Source organism: Engystomops pustulosus, chromosome 5 (assembly GCF_040894005.1).
Source record: "Engystomops pustulosus chromosome 5, aEngPut4.maternal, whole genome shotgun sequence".
In the NCBI taxonomy this organism is placed as follows: Eukaryota; Metazoa; Chordata; class Amphibia; order Anura; family Leptodactylidae; genus Engystomops; species Engystomops pustulosus.
Genome location: NC_092415.1, coordinates 199527026 through 199543777, shown reverse-complemented (window position 1 = coordinate 199543777; position 16752 = coordinate 199527026). Strand labels below are relative to the sequence as shown.

Sequence of the window (16752 nt, the reverse complement as noted above, 5' to 3'; positions counted from 1 at the left end):
AGTGGCCTCCCCTCGTGGTCGGCCATTACCTCCTCACACAAGAACACGGAGTTCATCATATCCATTACCTCATCACACAAGAACACAGAGGTCATTACACAAGAACAGAGGTCATCACATCCATTACCTCATCACACAAGAACACAGAGGTCATCACGTCCATTAGATCACTACTCACACAATTAGAAGCCAGTCAGGATACACCTGTGGGCTTAGGGAATTTAGCTAACGCAGGACAGGGCAACCCATTTAGGGATCGCAGCCCCGGGACTGCCAGTGCCTGGGGCTGCGCGATCCTCCTTCCGGGAGCTGGGTCCGTGCCTTCTGGCAGGACCCGGCCGTAACACACTAAGCATGCGTAACAGATTGAGCATTGCACAGTGTAATACAGATGCGAAAACAAATGGAGATGCGAAAACAAATGAGATTTCCTTTATATTAGTTTTTTCCAGTAAAATTGTAAATATAAATGAAGAACTATATAAATGAGGTACCAACGTAATCGTAGTGACCTATAGAATAAAGATAATATAGTATTGTTAGTCTACAAAAAAAAAAAAAAAAAAAAAAATACACAAAGAAAGGAACCAAAATTGACAATTTTCTTTTCACCCATACATTTAAGAGTTAATAAAATCCCATCAATAAGCTACAGACCCACTAAAATGAATGAATAAAGATATAAATAAATAAAAATAAAGATTGTATAACCAATAAAAATTGACAATGCATAATCTGCTCTGCACGGCGCAGCTCCCCTTCGATGCCCTGGCGTGTGCCCATACAGCAGTCACCACCACATATGGGGGATTGTTATACGCGGGAGAGATTGGGGATCAAATTTTGTGGAGCGTTTTATATTTTTTCCACTGAGAATTTGTTCATTTTTTGAAAGACACATTAATTTAACCACATATATGTACTTTCACAATTGTATCCGATTTTGTTTTAATCCCCGTAAAACAAATAAAGGGTTAACAAACTTCATAAAAGTTGTTTCACATACACTGAGGGGTGTAGTTTCTATAATGGGGTAATTTATGGGATTTTACTTTTATTTAGGCCGCTCAAAGTGATTTGAAACCAGAGCAGGTCTCTCAGGTTTTTGTGGTTTCTATGAAAATGTGAAAAATCGCACCTAATGTTCAAAGGCCCAGAACATCCTACAAAATTAAGAGGATGCATAATAACCACGGAGACATAAAGTAGATATTTGGTTATGTTAGTTACTAAGTTTGTTTTGCGGTTATGACTATGTATGGGAAAAGTAGAACATTTTTGAAGTTCGAAAGCCGAGAATTTTTACAAATTTTCACCAAATATCTGATTTTCTCCTAAATAAATGCAAAACATACCACCAAAATTTTGTAACTAACATAAGTACAAGGGGTCACGAGTAAACTGTTTTAAAATCACTTGGATATGTTGAAGCGTTTCATAGTTATAACCACTTATAGGGACACAGGGCAGATTTGAAAAACTGGGCCGTGTCAGGAAGGTGAAAAGTGGCTTCGGCGTTAAAGGGTTAATGTCAGTGAAGGATAATCCTGGGCAGCACAAGAGGCACTTCTCACCCCATCCACTGCATCAGGATAGCCACCAGCTCACTGCAATGTTGGTTAAATGCGGTAGTTTACTTTCGTCAATCCGGTATTAGCACTGGAGAAGGTCGGGAAGAGGTTTCCCCGGGTAGGACGGCCGGTCCCCTTATAGAACCGCCAGGCTTAGTTCCCAAAAGGAGCCCGGAAAGTTCAGATTAATTGCTCACCTGTCTTTTCCTAAAGTTCCCTCGGTCTATGACGCTATATAGGAGGTTGTGGCGGTTACGTACGTCTCCTTTGATAGGGCGGTCGACTTAGTGCAGAGAAAGATGGAAGTGTCCAAAACTTTCCATAACTAGTTGCGAGCTTTTGCGGTTTCGGTCCCTGGTTTTAGGTAAATGCAGTAACTTAAAGTCGGTAAAGGATAATCCTGGGTAGCACAAAAGGCACATCTCACCCCGGATAACTAATCCCTTGAAGGAAGTCTTGTGGATTTTGCAGGCATGTCTTCGAGTAGTTAATGGGTCAGACATCCTATTCACAGCTGCTATAAAGAGAGTAAGGAAAGTCCTGATTATCAAAAATACCTGATGTCCCTGGGTGGAGTGACGCATAGGCATGAGAATCTGCAGGGGATACCCGCCATCTCTTATTATGCGACGGGGTCCATCTCAATTCCATTGAGGTGAATATTTTCGAATATTTTCCTTCTCGGCCTGCAGGGGCAGGCTGAGAAGGCCATGGCCTTGGTCCGTGTGGGGGGTCGCAGCCGGTGGTAGGAGGGAGGAGGCTGCTCCGTGGCGGAAGTTACACAGGCCCTAAGGCGCTGGTCCCTGCAGCCGCCATTTCGGGCGAAGTTGGTTCTCAAGATTTTGAAGATGCCAAGCAGGCCTAGCAAGTTGGGAAATGTTTTAATTTATAACATTATTTAATAATTTATATTAGTTGTTAATAAACGCTGTGGCCTTCCCACATTACCCAAACATTTAGTTTCCCGGTCTGTTGATGATTGGTCAGTCTAGGTACACGGTCAAGTACCAGACGGTTGGGTGGTTAGTCTAGGTACACGGTCAAGTACCAGATGGTTGGGTGGTTAGTCTAGGTACACGGTCAAGTACCAGATGGTTGGGTGGTTAGTCTAGGTACACGGTCAAGTACCAGACGGTTGGGTGGTTAGTCTAGGTACACGGTCAAGTACCAGACGGTTGGGTGGTTAGTCTAGGTACACGGTCAAGTACCAGACGGTTGGGTGGTTAGTCTAGGTACACGGTCAAGTACCAGACGGATGGAAGGTTTATCAAAGTACAAGGTCAAGTTCCAAACGGTTGGATGGTTTATCAAAGTACAAGGTCAAGTACCAAACGGTTGGATGGTTTATCAGTCAAGTACCAAACGGTTGGATGGTTTATCAAGGTACAGGGGCAAGTACCAAATTTAAGGTTTGGGTTTGTTAATCCCTGCAGTCTAACAAGCCCCAAAGCAAATAGCGAAGGGGCTGAGGACTGTAGGGGGTGGTTTCAAGCCTTCTGGTAGGCTGGTGGGGCTTGCCCCTTTACCCCTCCCGTGTGAGGTCACAGGAGGTGGTGTTTGGGGGCGGGTAAGGACCCGCCCGGTGGTTTTATAAAGTCCGAGAGCACGTGGGGGGGGCCTCTTTCCTTCTGCCCCCTGGACCGAAGAGGCGAGAAGTCACCCTCCCACCCTGCCCTCAGAATTATTTCTTTTCAGCTCTTCTTTCCTTGGTTCTGGCTGTTTCCTTCTGTTTTCCTACAGACGTCACAGCGAAGGCGGAAGTTACACAGGCCCTAAGGCGCTGGAAGATGCCCACATGCCGGCTGCAGGGACGCAGCCGCCATTTCGGGCGAAGTTGGTTCTCAAGATTTTGAAGATGCCAAGCGGGCCTAGCAAGTTGGGAAATGTTTTAATTTATAACATTATTTAATAATTTATATTAGTTGTTAATAAACGCTGTGGCCTTCCCACATTACCCAAACATTTAGTTTCCCGGTCTGTTGATGATTGGTCAGTCTAGGTACACGGTCAAGTACCAGACGGTTGGGTGGTTAGTCTAGGTACACGGTCAAGTACCAGATGGTTGGGTGGTTAGTCTAGGTACACGGTCAAGTACCAGATGGTTGGGTGGTTAGTCTAGGTACACGGTCAAGTACCAGATGGTTGGGTGGTTAGTCTAGGTACACGGTCAAGTACCAGACGGTTGGGTGGTTAGTCTAGGTACACGGTCAAGTACCAGACGGTTGGGTGGTTAGTCTAGGTACACGGTCAAGTACCAGACGGTTGGGTGGTTAGTCTAGGTACACGGTCAAGTACCAGACGGATGGAAGGTTTATCAAAGTACAAGGTCAAGTACCAAACGGTTGGATGGTTTATCAAAGTTCGAGGTCAAGTACCAAACGGTTGGATGGTTTATCAAGGTACAGGGGCAAGTACCAAATTTAAGGTTTGGGTTTGTTAATCCCTGCAGTCTTACTTATCCTGTACTGATCCTGAGTTACATCCTGTATTATACTCCAGAGCTACACTCACTATTCTGCTGTTGTAGACAGTTCATAGCTGACACAGTTTTAATTGTATCATTTTGGTAGAGATGTAACAGGTTCTGTGTCTTTGGTTATCATGTGACCATGTAGTTAGTATATGATAATGTGTCTTGCAGAATGTCATGTAGTGTCCTGTAGCTCGGGGTGATGTATGTGGAGCAGATCATGGGTAGATATGAAGCCAATGATAATTGGTCTGAACACGATCCATATCTATAACTGCTGATGTGAATGATTCAATGTAACTTGTCCTGCGCCGAACTACAACATTGTCTAAGCTCCGGTATTACGGCCACGTGTGTATTATACCCTGCGCTCTGTGTTACTCTGACTGCGCCCTGGACAGGAATTTTGGCAGCTTTGTCTTCTGACTTGGTAAACCCCTCCAGACGTCCATAGAATGTAATTATATCTCCGTATTTGGGTCTTAAAAATGAAATTATATTAAAAGTTAGCTAAAAAGAGGCAACACTACCCATGTGTTGGGGTCAAATACGCCCTGCAGCCCTTGCCTTTAATTAAAATCTTAAAGGGATTGTCCCATGAATTACATTATTACATTATGTATTTATGGAGATGTCCAAATCTCTGCTTTTCTTTGGTAGGTCCTTACACAGGGGTCCAATTGTTTTTGGAAGTCTGGTCTGGGGTCTGTAACTTGTATTATTTTAGGGGGTCGGTATTATTTGTGATTGAAATGGCTTATTTTGGGAGTAAGCTCTATGTAAATGGGTAGAGATTTGGTTAGAAACCTACGTGATGTCCTCCTGGCTTCAGTTATTAGTAGTGTAATGGTTTGAGGACCCTAAGGTCCACTCATTTCTACCACGATCAGGGTCACACAAGGATGCAGTTTCTGCCGCTGACCCCCCATTTCTTTGCATCTCACCCTCTTCTGTTTTGTCCTGTGAAGCCGTATTTCTGTGCTGCGATGACTCGGTTTTTGGGCTGATGGGACGGTCGGGCCCTCGTGTCATCAGACATGAGAAGAGCAATGGTGAGTTCTGGCCGCACCGTGTAATGACCCCCCCCCCCCCCCGCTATATAATTTGTATTAATCTATCGTCACCGCTATATGGTGTTTTATCTGTGACTTACTGTACACAATGTCCACTGCCAATTTGACCACGTGTTGTCTACGGTACTTACCTCCTGTGTGGGTATTTCTTACCATAACGACTGTTTATGGATACATGTATTCAAATATATATACCAGATAATACTGCCAATACATTGTCTACATAATACTGCTATAAATTGTCTATAATATACTGCTAGAACACGCCGTATAGCACCGTAAATATGTTGCTCTCAATAGTTTTTATATTACCGTATTTTTTGGATTATAAGGAGCACCGGATTATAAGGCGCACCATCAATAAATGCCGGCTAAAAAGTCTAGGTTCATATATAAGGATTATAAGGGGCACCTGATTGTAAGGATGGATGACCAGCAAGTGGCAGACCTGTGCACAGTACAAGGTGTGTTGTCTGTAAGTACGGTATATATATATAAGGCGCACTGGACTATAAGGCGCACCTTTGATTTCTGAGAAAATCAAAGGATTTTTTGTGCGCCTTATAGTCCAAAAAATACGGTACCACCAAATAATACACATCTAGTACAGGCAGTCCCCTACTTAAGAACACCCGACTTACATACGACCCCTATTTACAAACGGACCTCTGTTTTTTTTTGTCATTTCCTGTACTTTAGTCCTAGGCTACAATAAACAGCTATAACAGTTATCACAGGCGTCTTTATTGTTACTCCTGGTTCTTATGACAATCCAACATTTTTAAAATCCAATTGTCACAGAGACCCAAAAAAATTTTGTCTGGGGCTACAATTATAAAGTATACAGTTCCGACTTACATACAAATTCAACTTAAGAACAAACCTACAGACCCTATCTTGTATGTAACCCCGGGGACTGCCTCTACTTCCATACACTGCCCACATTCTACTGAAAGCACAGCCCACGTAGTACTGCCATAACACCATAATATTACCGCCATACAGTACATACATTACATCAGACAATATCTAAATGATGCTCCAATACAATGTCCACGTTATACTGCAAAAACACACTCATCATAAAGTGACTGCCATATGTTTCCAAAATTATATCTCAGTACAATAGCTCAATAAAATGTGCTCATTATTTTACATATACAACCCAAATAATACTGCCATATCGTGGCATAATAACATAGCAGTATAGGGTCCATATAATGGCACCATAAAATACAAATATTACAAATATAATATTATAGTATTATTTATATGTTATCATGCAAGAACAAACTTCATCCATAAAATTACCGCTATATATATATGTATATTCATTGTGCCGCCTATAATTTCTAAATAATACTTCAATAATCCAGTCCAAATAATTCTGCTATATTCTATTATATATATATGTATATACTGGTTCCATAATATAGAAAGGCCATATAATACCTCCATACAATTGCTAAATTATACTCCTAAAAAGTGTCCACATTATTTTAAAAACAGAACCAACATAATACTGTCATATAGTGCTATAATAATAATAATAATTGTACTGTATATAGCCCAAATCATACCACCATACATATGCCTAAATAATACTCCCAGCCAGTGGTCAGACTGTGCTGCATATACAACTCACATAATGCTCGCATGTAGTGCTATAATAAAACTACCATATACACTCACCGGCCACTTTATTAGGTACACCTGTCCAACTGCTCGTTAACACTTAATTTCTAATCAGCCAATTACATGGTGGCAACTCAGTGCATTTAGGCATGTAGACATGGTCAAGACAATCTCCTGCAGTTCTCCCGAGCATCAGTATGGGGAAGAAAGGTGATTTGAGGCCTTTGAACGTGGCATGGTTGTTGGTGCCAGAAGGGCTGGTCTGAGTATTTCAGAAACTGCTGATCTACTGGGATTTTCACTCACAACCATCTCTAGGGTTTACAGAGAATGGTCCGAAAAAGAAAAAACATCCAGTGAGCGGCAGTTCTGTGGGCGGAAATGCCTTGTTGATGCCAGAGGTCAGAGGAGAATGGGCAGACTGGTTCGAGCTGATAGAAAGGCAACAGTGACTCAAATCGCCACCCGTTACAACCAAGGTAGGCAGAAGAGCATCTCTGAACGCACAGTACGTCCAACTTTGAGGCAGATGGTCTACAGCAGCAGAAGACCACACCGGGTGCCACTCCTTTCAGCTAAGAACAGGAAACTGAGGCTACAATTTGCACAAGCTCATCGAAATTGGACAGTAGAAGATTGGAAAAACGTTGCCTGGTCTGATGAGTCTCGATTTCTGCTGCGACATTCGGATGGTAGGGGCAGAATTTGGCGTCAACAACATGAAAGCATGGATCCATCCTGCCTTGTATCAGCGGCTCAGGCTGGTGGTGGTGGTGTCATGGATCCATCCTGCCTTGTATCAGCGGCTCAGGCTGGTGCTGGTGTCATGGTGTCTTTGGGCCCCTTGGTACAACGCCACAGCCTACCTGAGTATTGTTGCTGCCCATGTCCATCCCTTTATGAGCACAATGTACCCAACATCTGATGGCTACTTTCAGCAGGATAATGCGCCAGGTCATAAAGCTGGAATCATCTCAGACTGGTTTCTTGAACATGACAATGAGGTCACTGGACACAAATGGCCTCCACAGTCACCAGATCTCAATCCAATAGAGCAGTGATGGCGAACCTTTTAGAGACTGAGTGCCCAAACTACAACAAAGACCCGCTTATTTATTGCAAAGTGCCAACACAGAAATGTAATTTGTGATTTATACTCCCTTCTCTGTCACAGGTTTCATTGATACCAGCACCCTGAGCACACCAATAAAGCAGAAAATAGTCCCAGGTAGAGCTGTCACTTTAAAATAGCTCTGTGCACAGCAAGTCCTGGGCTGTCTGGGACTGCAGGAAGATACCTGGAGTCATCTCTGGTGATGGCCTGAGTGCCCACAGAAAGGGCTCCGAGTGCCACCTCTGGCACCCGTGCCATAGGTTAGCCATCACTGCAATAGAGCATCTCTGGGATGTGGTGGAACGGGAGATTCGCATCATGGATGTGCAGCCGACAAATCTGCGGCAACTGTGTGATGCCATCATGTCAATATGGAGCAAAATCTGTGAGGAGCTTCCAGCACCTTGTTGTATCTATGCCACGAAGAATTGAGGCAGTTCTGAAGGCAAAAGGGGGTCCAACCCGTTACTAGCATGGTGGACCTAATAAAGTCGCCGGTGAGTGTATAATCCATATAATAACATCTATGTTCTCTCCATGTTTGCATGAGTTTCCTCCAGGTCCTCCGGTTTCCTCCCACACTCCAAAACATACTGGTAGGTTGATTAGATTGTGAGTCTCATTGGGGACAGGGACTGATGTGACAAGCTCTGTGTAGCGCTGCGTAATCTGTGTGCGCTATGTAAATAAAGAATTATTATTATTATTGTTATACAATTCCTAAATAATACTCACTTACAGTGTCCACAACTGTATAATGCATAATATAATATAATGCATGACATAATATAATGCATAACTGTATAATGCATACTGCTGCTATATAGAGCACAGCCCACATAACACCACCCAACACTGCACATATATAATACTGCTCTATAGTTCCCTCATAATGTTACAATATCTAAAGAGAAAATATGTAACAAATATGCAAATCTTTCCATAGACATTCTGCACCTCTCTCGGGTCTCTGAATATGTTTTCGTTACAGTTTTTAATATTCAGGTCACTTATTGAAGGTCTGTACGAGCAGGGATCACATGATGATGACAACCAAAACCAGCCCAGGATGGGTTAAAATCCAGAATTTGCCAACTATTAAAGTCCCCTATTCCTCACAATGGAGCCTCTATAGTGATCCTCGTCTGTAGGGTCACACCCGCAGCGGAGAATCCATTTATACCAAGAAGAACAGGGATTGTACTGGAAAGAAGAGACAATGGGGCTATTGTGCCCCCGCCTGTCAGATAAAGGGCAAAATATAAAACTCCATCATAGAAGATGAGAGCGCTGAGTATAGGGGAAGGGGTGAACGTTTTCAGGATCTCGGGCCTAATGAGACTTTGATTAGTCAAGTTTAGTGACTGGAAGCTGTGGTTCACTTCAGTCGGCCCTATCTTCAATTCTGTAGCACCCAGAAAAATGCTGCAGGTTCCATTATAAAGATAGAAATCTCATCAGACGCGTGGACTGGAAATATTAGAAGTTAAAAACAAAGTTGGGAATGTGAGCTGCAAATACAAATCCAATCACAGGCGGCCCCCTACTTACGGACACCCGACTTACAGATGGACCCTTCTGCCCCCTGTGACCTCTGCTGAAGTCTCTGGATGTTACTTTAACAAAAAATTTTGAAATTCCAATTGTCACCGGGGCAAAAAAAAAAAAAATTGTCTAGAACTATAATCATAAAATATACAGTTTCGACTTACATACAAATTCAACTTAAAAACAAACTTATGGAACCTATCTTGTATGTAACCCGGGGACTGCCTGTACTTATTTTTAAAGGAAATCTACCATTAAAATCCATCCTGATAAACCAGGGACATTACTCATAGATCCAGGCACCGGGACTGTGGTATCTTCTTATATGTGTTATCCATGGCCTCCTGCCTTCTGAAATCAACTTTTTAAATCATTTATGTCAATGAGCCAGAAGGGCTCTGGGGGTGTTACTGGAGCCCCTCACTGGTGCAGCTTCACAGGCTGTTACTGTCTCACCCTCTCCGTGCTCCCTTATCACTTCCCCTCTTCCTCAAAAAATAGACTCACTAAAAGCACAAAAAGAGCTCAGAGAAAGGGGGAGGGGGAAATAAGATAAATGACCCCCAATGTGTCTATCTCTCTCATATTTATTTGGCTCTTGTCTCTATCTATCTAATTCTTTGTCTATATTTTTTTTGCTTATACATACAAAAAATATCTCTCAAATCCAGTATGTACACCCAATTATTTTGACTGAAGCAGCTTAAAGGGAACCTACCACCCCGATTCTACCTATAAAGGTAGAATGGGTGGTAGGTGGATGAATGGGACGTGAGGAGAGCTCTTTTTTGGGTTAATCCTCACATCCCGGCTATCTTTTAGAAAACTTTATTGCAGGCATATGTAAATTTTTTTAAGCGGCTACTGGGGTGTGGAGTAGCCGGACATGAGGCTACAAGTCATGGCTACTCCACGCCCCAGTAGCCTCTTTACTCCGCCTACCATTTACTCTTCTGCGCCCTCATCCGTGTCCCCGGCGTTCTGCACATGCCGCGGCTCCGGGGCTGGAGCTACTGTGCATGCGCAGAACGCCGCAGATGCCGGGGAACTCGGAAGAGCTGTGCGCCGAAGAGTAAATGGTAGGCGGAGTAAAGAGGCTATTGGGGCGCGGAGTAGCCGCTTAAAAAAATTTATATAAGCCAGTATTAAAGTTTTCTAAAAGATAGCCGGGATGTGAGGATTAGCCCAAAAAAGGGCTATCCTCACGTCCCATTCATCCAACTACCACCCGATCGTGGTGGTAGGTTCCCTTTAATGCATTTTTGACTTCTGGGTCCCCCCTTACCCGTGGTCAGTAAATAGGAATCCATAGGACGATGGTCTCGTAAAGGTTGGCGCTGCGTCGCTCAGTTAAGCAGTTTTTATCATATAAAAGTTGATCTTTTATTAGTAGAAACTGAACGTGTTTCGACTCTGGACAGGAGCCTTCGTCAGGTAAAGTATGTCACTTCACCTGATGAAGGCCCCTGTCCGGAGCCGAAACGCGTTGTGTTTCTACTAATAAAAAATCAACTTTTTCTCCTAATTTCAGTCAACTGAAACAGATCAACTGTTTCTACTAATATTAGTAGAAACACAACGCGTTTCGGCTCCGGACAGGGGCCTTCATCAGGTGAAGTAACATACTATACCTGAAGAAGGCTCCTGTCCGGAGCCGAAACACGTTCTGTTTCTACTAATAAAAGATCAACTTTTATATGACAACAACCGTTTTACTGAGCGACGCAGCGCCAACCTAAAGGAGACCATCTTCCCGTGGATTCCTATCACTTGCAATTCCGCCATTCTGGGTAAACGGACTCGTGGCTAGCAGTGTCACCTACCACTGCCATCAAAGGACCTTCCGAAAGGACCCCTTTACGATTTGATATGCCCTCAGTTCAAATACATAAGGTGAGAGTTATTCTTTGATATCAACCACCGTTTATAGAAAGAATTCACTTAAGTCCCTTGCGCTTGTTTTCTTCTCTTCTTCTGGACCGGCCCGCCGTGTACGATTGGAGAGTCATCCCCACCAATCGTACTCAACTCCAGGTTCTACAGTGGTCAGTAAATGTGCATTGTTCCCTCTCTAAGTCAAATTGGGAAAATGAAACAGGACAAACAGAATAATGAGCAATCTGCGTCACAATAGAGATAATGTATAAGGCACAAAATCACAGATACAAAGGATAGTCACAAAATGAGAGCCAATGTTGAGTAAACAGAAGTACAAACTTCTAACCGGCAGGGAAAAATCTACCTTAATGTCATAACAGTGCTATGTAGTAACCAATAAAACCCCGGCTTCTTTTGTTCTGCTTCTGGTACCAAGATAAGGAGGGCGTCAGGTATTTGTTATAAGTCAATAAGATGACAACTAAACCTTTGTTATACTTCTCAGTGTCTTCATATGAATAACACCCAGCTCCGGCTGTACAACTATCTAATGTGAGATATCTATTATGTTATGTAACATATTAACTTTGTCTCTACCAATGTGTCTTCACTGTTTGGCCATTGCATGATGTGACATGACCTGTCTGACCCCCATGACATCTTCTGCTTCCAGTGGTCACCATCCTGTCCAGAGTGCACTCAGACCGCAACGTCTATCCCTCTTCTGGAGTCCTGTTCGTCCATGTTCTGGAAAGAGAGTACTACAAGGGAGAATTCCCTCCTTATCCGAAGCCAGGTATGGGACTATGTCACACAGGAAACTGACACATACAATATGGGGACCACAATGAGATACAGGCAATCCTGGGCAGATAGTAGTTTCATGACCCCTTGTAAAATGGGTAAAGAAGCAACATATAGTGACTAATATAGAGGAGACCGAGAAGAATCTAGAGAGGGAGGGTGCTAGTCTATATCTATATACCGCCACCTAGTGAGTAATCTGGGGTATAGCAGCACAGCAACTCAGTCACAGCCCGCAGAGGAGGAGGAGAGACATAGATCCATTATAGAGAGGAATTAGTTATCCATCTATGGAGAATACAAACTGTTATGGTCAAAGGACTTAATTAGAACCCATAGAGTTTAGGAAAATACTTTGGGAGAGAAGGACTGGGGACTGGTATCAGAGATGAGGCAAGTGACACCTGGCTGAAGCAGCCATACTATACCTCCATAAGAAGAGGGGACCTAAACTACTGATTCCTCTCAAACACTTAGCGTTGGGGTCATATGAGCATAGGAGTGATAAGCCAGCCCTATTGTGCCCCAACCCAGCAGCTACCCGTCTTATTGTACCCCCCCCAGCAGCTCCCTCTCTTATGGTGCCCCCCAGCTGCTCCCCCTATTATTGTGTCCCCCAGCAGCTTCCTCTCTTATGGTGCCCCCCAGCAACTCCCCCTATTATTGTGCCCCCCAGCAGTGTCCCCTATTATTGTGCCCCCACCCAGCAGCTCCCCCTCTTATTGCCCCCCAGCAGCTCCTCCTCCTCTTATTGTGCCCCTCCAGCAGCTCCCCCTCTTATTGTACCCCCACCTAGCAGCTACACCTCTTATAGTGCCCCCACCTTGCAGCTCCCCCTCTTATTGTACCCCCACCTAGCAGCTCCCCCTCTTATTGTACCCCCCCCGTAGTTCCTCCTCTTATTGTGCCCCAACCCAGCAGCTACCCCTCTTATAGTTCCCCCACCTAGCAGCTCCCCCTCTTATTGTACCCCCAGCTAGCAGCTACCCCTCTTATAGTGCCCCCACCTAGCAGCCCCCCCTCTTATTGTACCCTCACACAGCAGCTCCCCCTCTTATTGTACCCCCACCTAGCAGCTACCCCTCTTATAGTGCCCCCACCTAGCAGCTCCCCCTCTTATTGTACCCCCACCTAGCAGCCCCCCTCTTATTGTATCCCCCCGCAGTTCCTCCTCTTATTGTGTCCCAGCCCAGCAGCTCCCCCTCTTATAGTGCCCCCACCTAGCAGCTCCCCTTCTTATTGTACCCCCACCTAGCAGCTCCCCCTCTTATAGTGCCCCCACCTAGCAGCTCCCCCTCTTATTGTACCCCCCCCAGCAGCTACCCCTCTTATTGTACCCACCCCTAGCAGCTCCCCCTCTTATTGTACCCCCAGCAGCTCCCCCTCTTATTGTACCCCCCAAGCAGTACCCCTCTTATTGTACCCCCAGCAGCTCCCCCTCTTATTGTGCACCCACAGTAAAATAATAAACACAGATACTCACCTTTCCCCATGCCTTTGCAGAAGTGGGACAGAGGCCGAAACCCGGACTGTCCTTCTGGATCTGGTACGGTTAGGAGATCTGTTGTAACCACAAATAAGACTGTCCTCAATGGTAAAAGGAGCAAGAAAAGTGACACTGAGCCAGGACATCATTGATCTTGCACCTATGATCATTGGGGCCTTGGTGGCCGCTGAACCCCTTTATCTCCTTAATGTAACAAATTTCTTCCAAATTCCTTTTTTTGAAAAATCCTTTCACTTTTCTTTTTCCTGCGCAGGCGAGCTCAGCAACGATCCCATCACGTTTAATACCAATCTGATGGGTTTTCCTGATCGGCCGGGGTGGCTGCGGTATATCCAGAGGACGCCTTATAGCGATGGGGTGCTGTACGGATCTCCCACGTACGAGAGTGTGGGGAAACCAACCATTATCGAGGTACAGTATTCTTCCTAACACTAGAAATATACCATCTCCAAATAACTTTTAAGTAATTAGTTAATAGTAGGGGAGGTCTTATGTTTAGGACACTCACCTGTTATCCGAAGCAGATACAGAAGGAGTCAATTTTGTCTTGAGAATTAAAGGAACACTCTAGCCCAGGCTGATTGCATGAATAATACATGGTGCAGGTTAAGAAGGGACAACCTCTATAACTACTTCCAGACCAACCACTGTAGAAGGACATAAAGTAAAAATAAAAAATCAAAGTAAAAAAAAAACGAATAAATGAAATAAAATACATAAAAAATATAGCCCCAAAAATGTGTTGGCCTCTCCAGTCACTAACATTACCCTATATGACACCCGGTTTCCTTAAAGGAAACCTACTACCACGGATCTACCTATTAAGGTAGTTCCGGTAGCAGGTTCCTCTAATTTATAGTAGGATTGCCCTTTTTAGGGCTAATCCTTTAGTTGCCCAAATCTTTTATCATTTTTAATGGCCCTAATGTGCTAATTTACTAAAGAGGCTACTGGGGTGTGGAGTAGCGGAGGCTGAGGCTACACGGCGCTGCTACTCCACGTACCAGTAGCCTCCTGCGTTCCACCTAGCAAACCATCTTTAGCGCGCAGCTATGAGGAGCTGCGCACACTCATCCATAAAGCTGAGTTCTGCGCTTGGGCAGGATGGAGGCTGTGTAGTCTCGGCTCCGCTTTCCCAGGCTGGAGGCTGTGTAGTCTCGGCTCCGCTTTCCCAGGCTGGAGGCTGTGTAGTCTCGGCTCCGAAGCTGGAGCCACTGCGCATGCGCAGAACACGATTTTACGTACGAGTGCGTGCAGCTGAAGCTGGATTGGTAGGCGGAATGCAAAAGGCTGCTGGGGTAGCCTCAGCTCCGGCTACTCCACGCCCCAATAGCCTCCTTAGTAAATTTGCATATTGGGAGCATTTAAAATTATAAAAGATTTGGGGAACTAAAGGATTAGCCCTAAAAAGGGCAATCCTACTTTGAATTGGAGGAACCTGCCACCGGATCTACCTTGATAAGTAGATCCGTGGTGGTAAGTTTCCTTTAATACAGACATGTGAAATTTCAAAATTTGTGGCATAAAGGGGCAGCTGTATCTTGGTTTGGGTTTTTTTTATATACCTTTTGCGTTTATTTTTGGATTGGCACATTTTTTGCGACTTTTTCATGCATTTTCTGAAGCTCTCCGTACAATGGTTTTCTTGATTTTGCCAAATTCATCCTTGAACTGCAGCAACCGGCAAATGTTTGGTGCACAATTTATTATTTATTTGCATCTAAAAAGTCGCAAAAAAACCCACTCCCCTATTCCAAACAGGCATAAGAAACTGTATTGTTGATTGATTGCGCCACAGATTGCACAATTTCAGAAATTGCACAAAGATTTGCGGAAAAAAAAGAGCACAATTTATCTAAAAGAAATGCGCCCAAGGATAAATCAGAACAGAAGAGCTTAAAGGGGCTGTCCAGTTGTCACGTATATCTGGGACCATGGCTGAGGAGAGCTCTCGGTATCCTGGGCCGCAGTCCATCGGAGCTGTATATTTACAGAGGCTCCACTTCAGCTACTTCCGGAGCGGCTGGGCACACCCAACCGTCCCCTGCTCCGGCGCTATATTAGGTAGAACTTCCTGCCGGGAGCAGACCCAGAACCTATGACTTTGGGGGGATGCGCACATCCCAGGTCTAAGTTATCACATATTCATTCAGACCTGACCATTGAGGCCAGTGATTATCTCAGAGGTCACATTACACTGTATGTGATGACATATCTTTCGATAAGCCGAGATCGGATGCCCCAGAGACCAGAGGGGGGTTATTCCCCCCCCCATTTTCTTAATGTATGAGAATAACTAACCCCCCCCCCCCCTTTTAAAAATTTGTAACGGTTTATGCAACTTTATTTGTATCTTGAACCTACTGAGATGGAACATTCCTCCATTGAGTTTTTCTTTGATATTTTCGGCTCTCGTCGGCCCGGCCTGGTGTAATGCATATAAGAACATATCATTTCTCCTCCGCTTCTGCTTTGGGCTGTCTGAGTGCCAAGTGCTATAGGTTGCAGGGAGGCGAGCGGACCCCATGACGCTTCATTAGACGCCTCTTGTCGATGTTGAGTGACTGATGAGAGAATTGAGTTAATGAGGGTGAATGTATGGCCGCAGCACAGCGGAGCGCACACAAAGTACAGCTGCAACGCTGGATTTCATCTTGTACTTTCTTCTCAGTTTGCAGCAATGGCTTTTTATAGAATAACGCTGCTTTCCCCACATGTGGTAGTATGTGCCTCATACGGTCATTTACCTTAGTCATATAATAGTATCAGCCAAATGATACTGACCAAGTAATAGTACAACCCAAATAGTAATGACCACACAGTAGTATCAGCCTTGTAGTAATTCCCATAAGTAGTACCAGTCTCATAATAATTGCCAAACTATAGTACTACAGGCGGTCCCCTACTTAAGGACACCCGACTTACAGACGACCCATAGTTACAGACAGACCCCTCTGACCTCTGGTGACCTCTCTGGATGTTACTATAGTCCCCGGCTGCAATGATCAGCTGTAAGGTGTCTGTAATGAAGCTTTATTCATAATCCTTGGTCCCATTACAGCAAAAATTTTGAAACTGAAATTGTCACTGGGGCAAAAAAAAATTGTCTGGATCTACAATTATAAAATATACAGTTTTCGACTTGCATACAA

At 44.3% G+C, this 16752-nt stretch overlaps 1 protein-coding gene across 3 annotated transcripts in view; it reads left to right on the top strand.

The window, feature by feature from the left end:
- Positions 1-16752, top strand: part of SGCE (sarcoglycan epsilon) — a 78929-nt gene that overhangs the window by 36752 nt on the left and 25425 nt on the right. For all 3 annotated transcript variants that reach the window (XM_072154337.1, XM_072154338.1, XM_072154336.1), the window contains exons 2-3: positions 11963-12085; positions 13854-14011. In XM_072154337.1, the coding sequence (XP_072010438.1) occupies positions 11963-12085; positions 13854-14011 (281 nt within the window). The remainder of the gene's footprint in view (positions 1-11962; positions 12086-13853; positions 14012-16752) is intronic.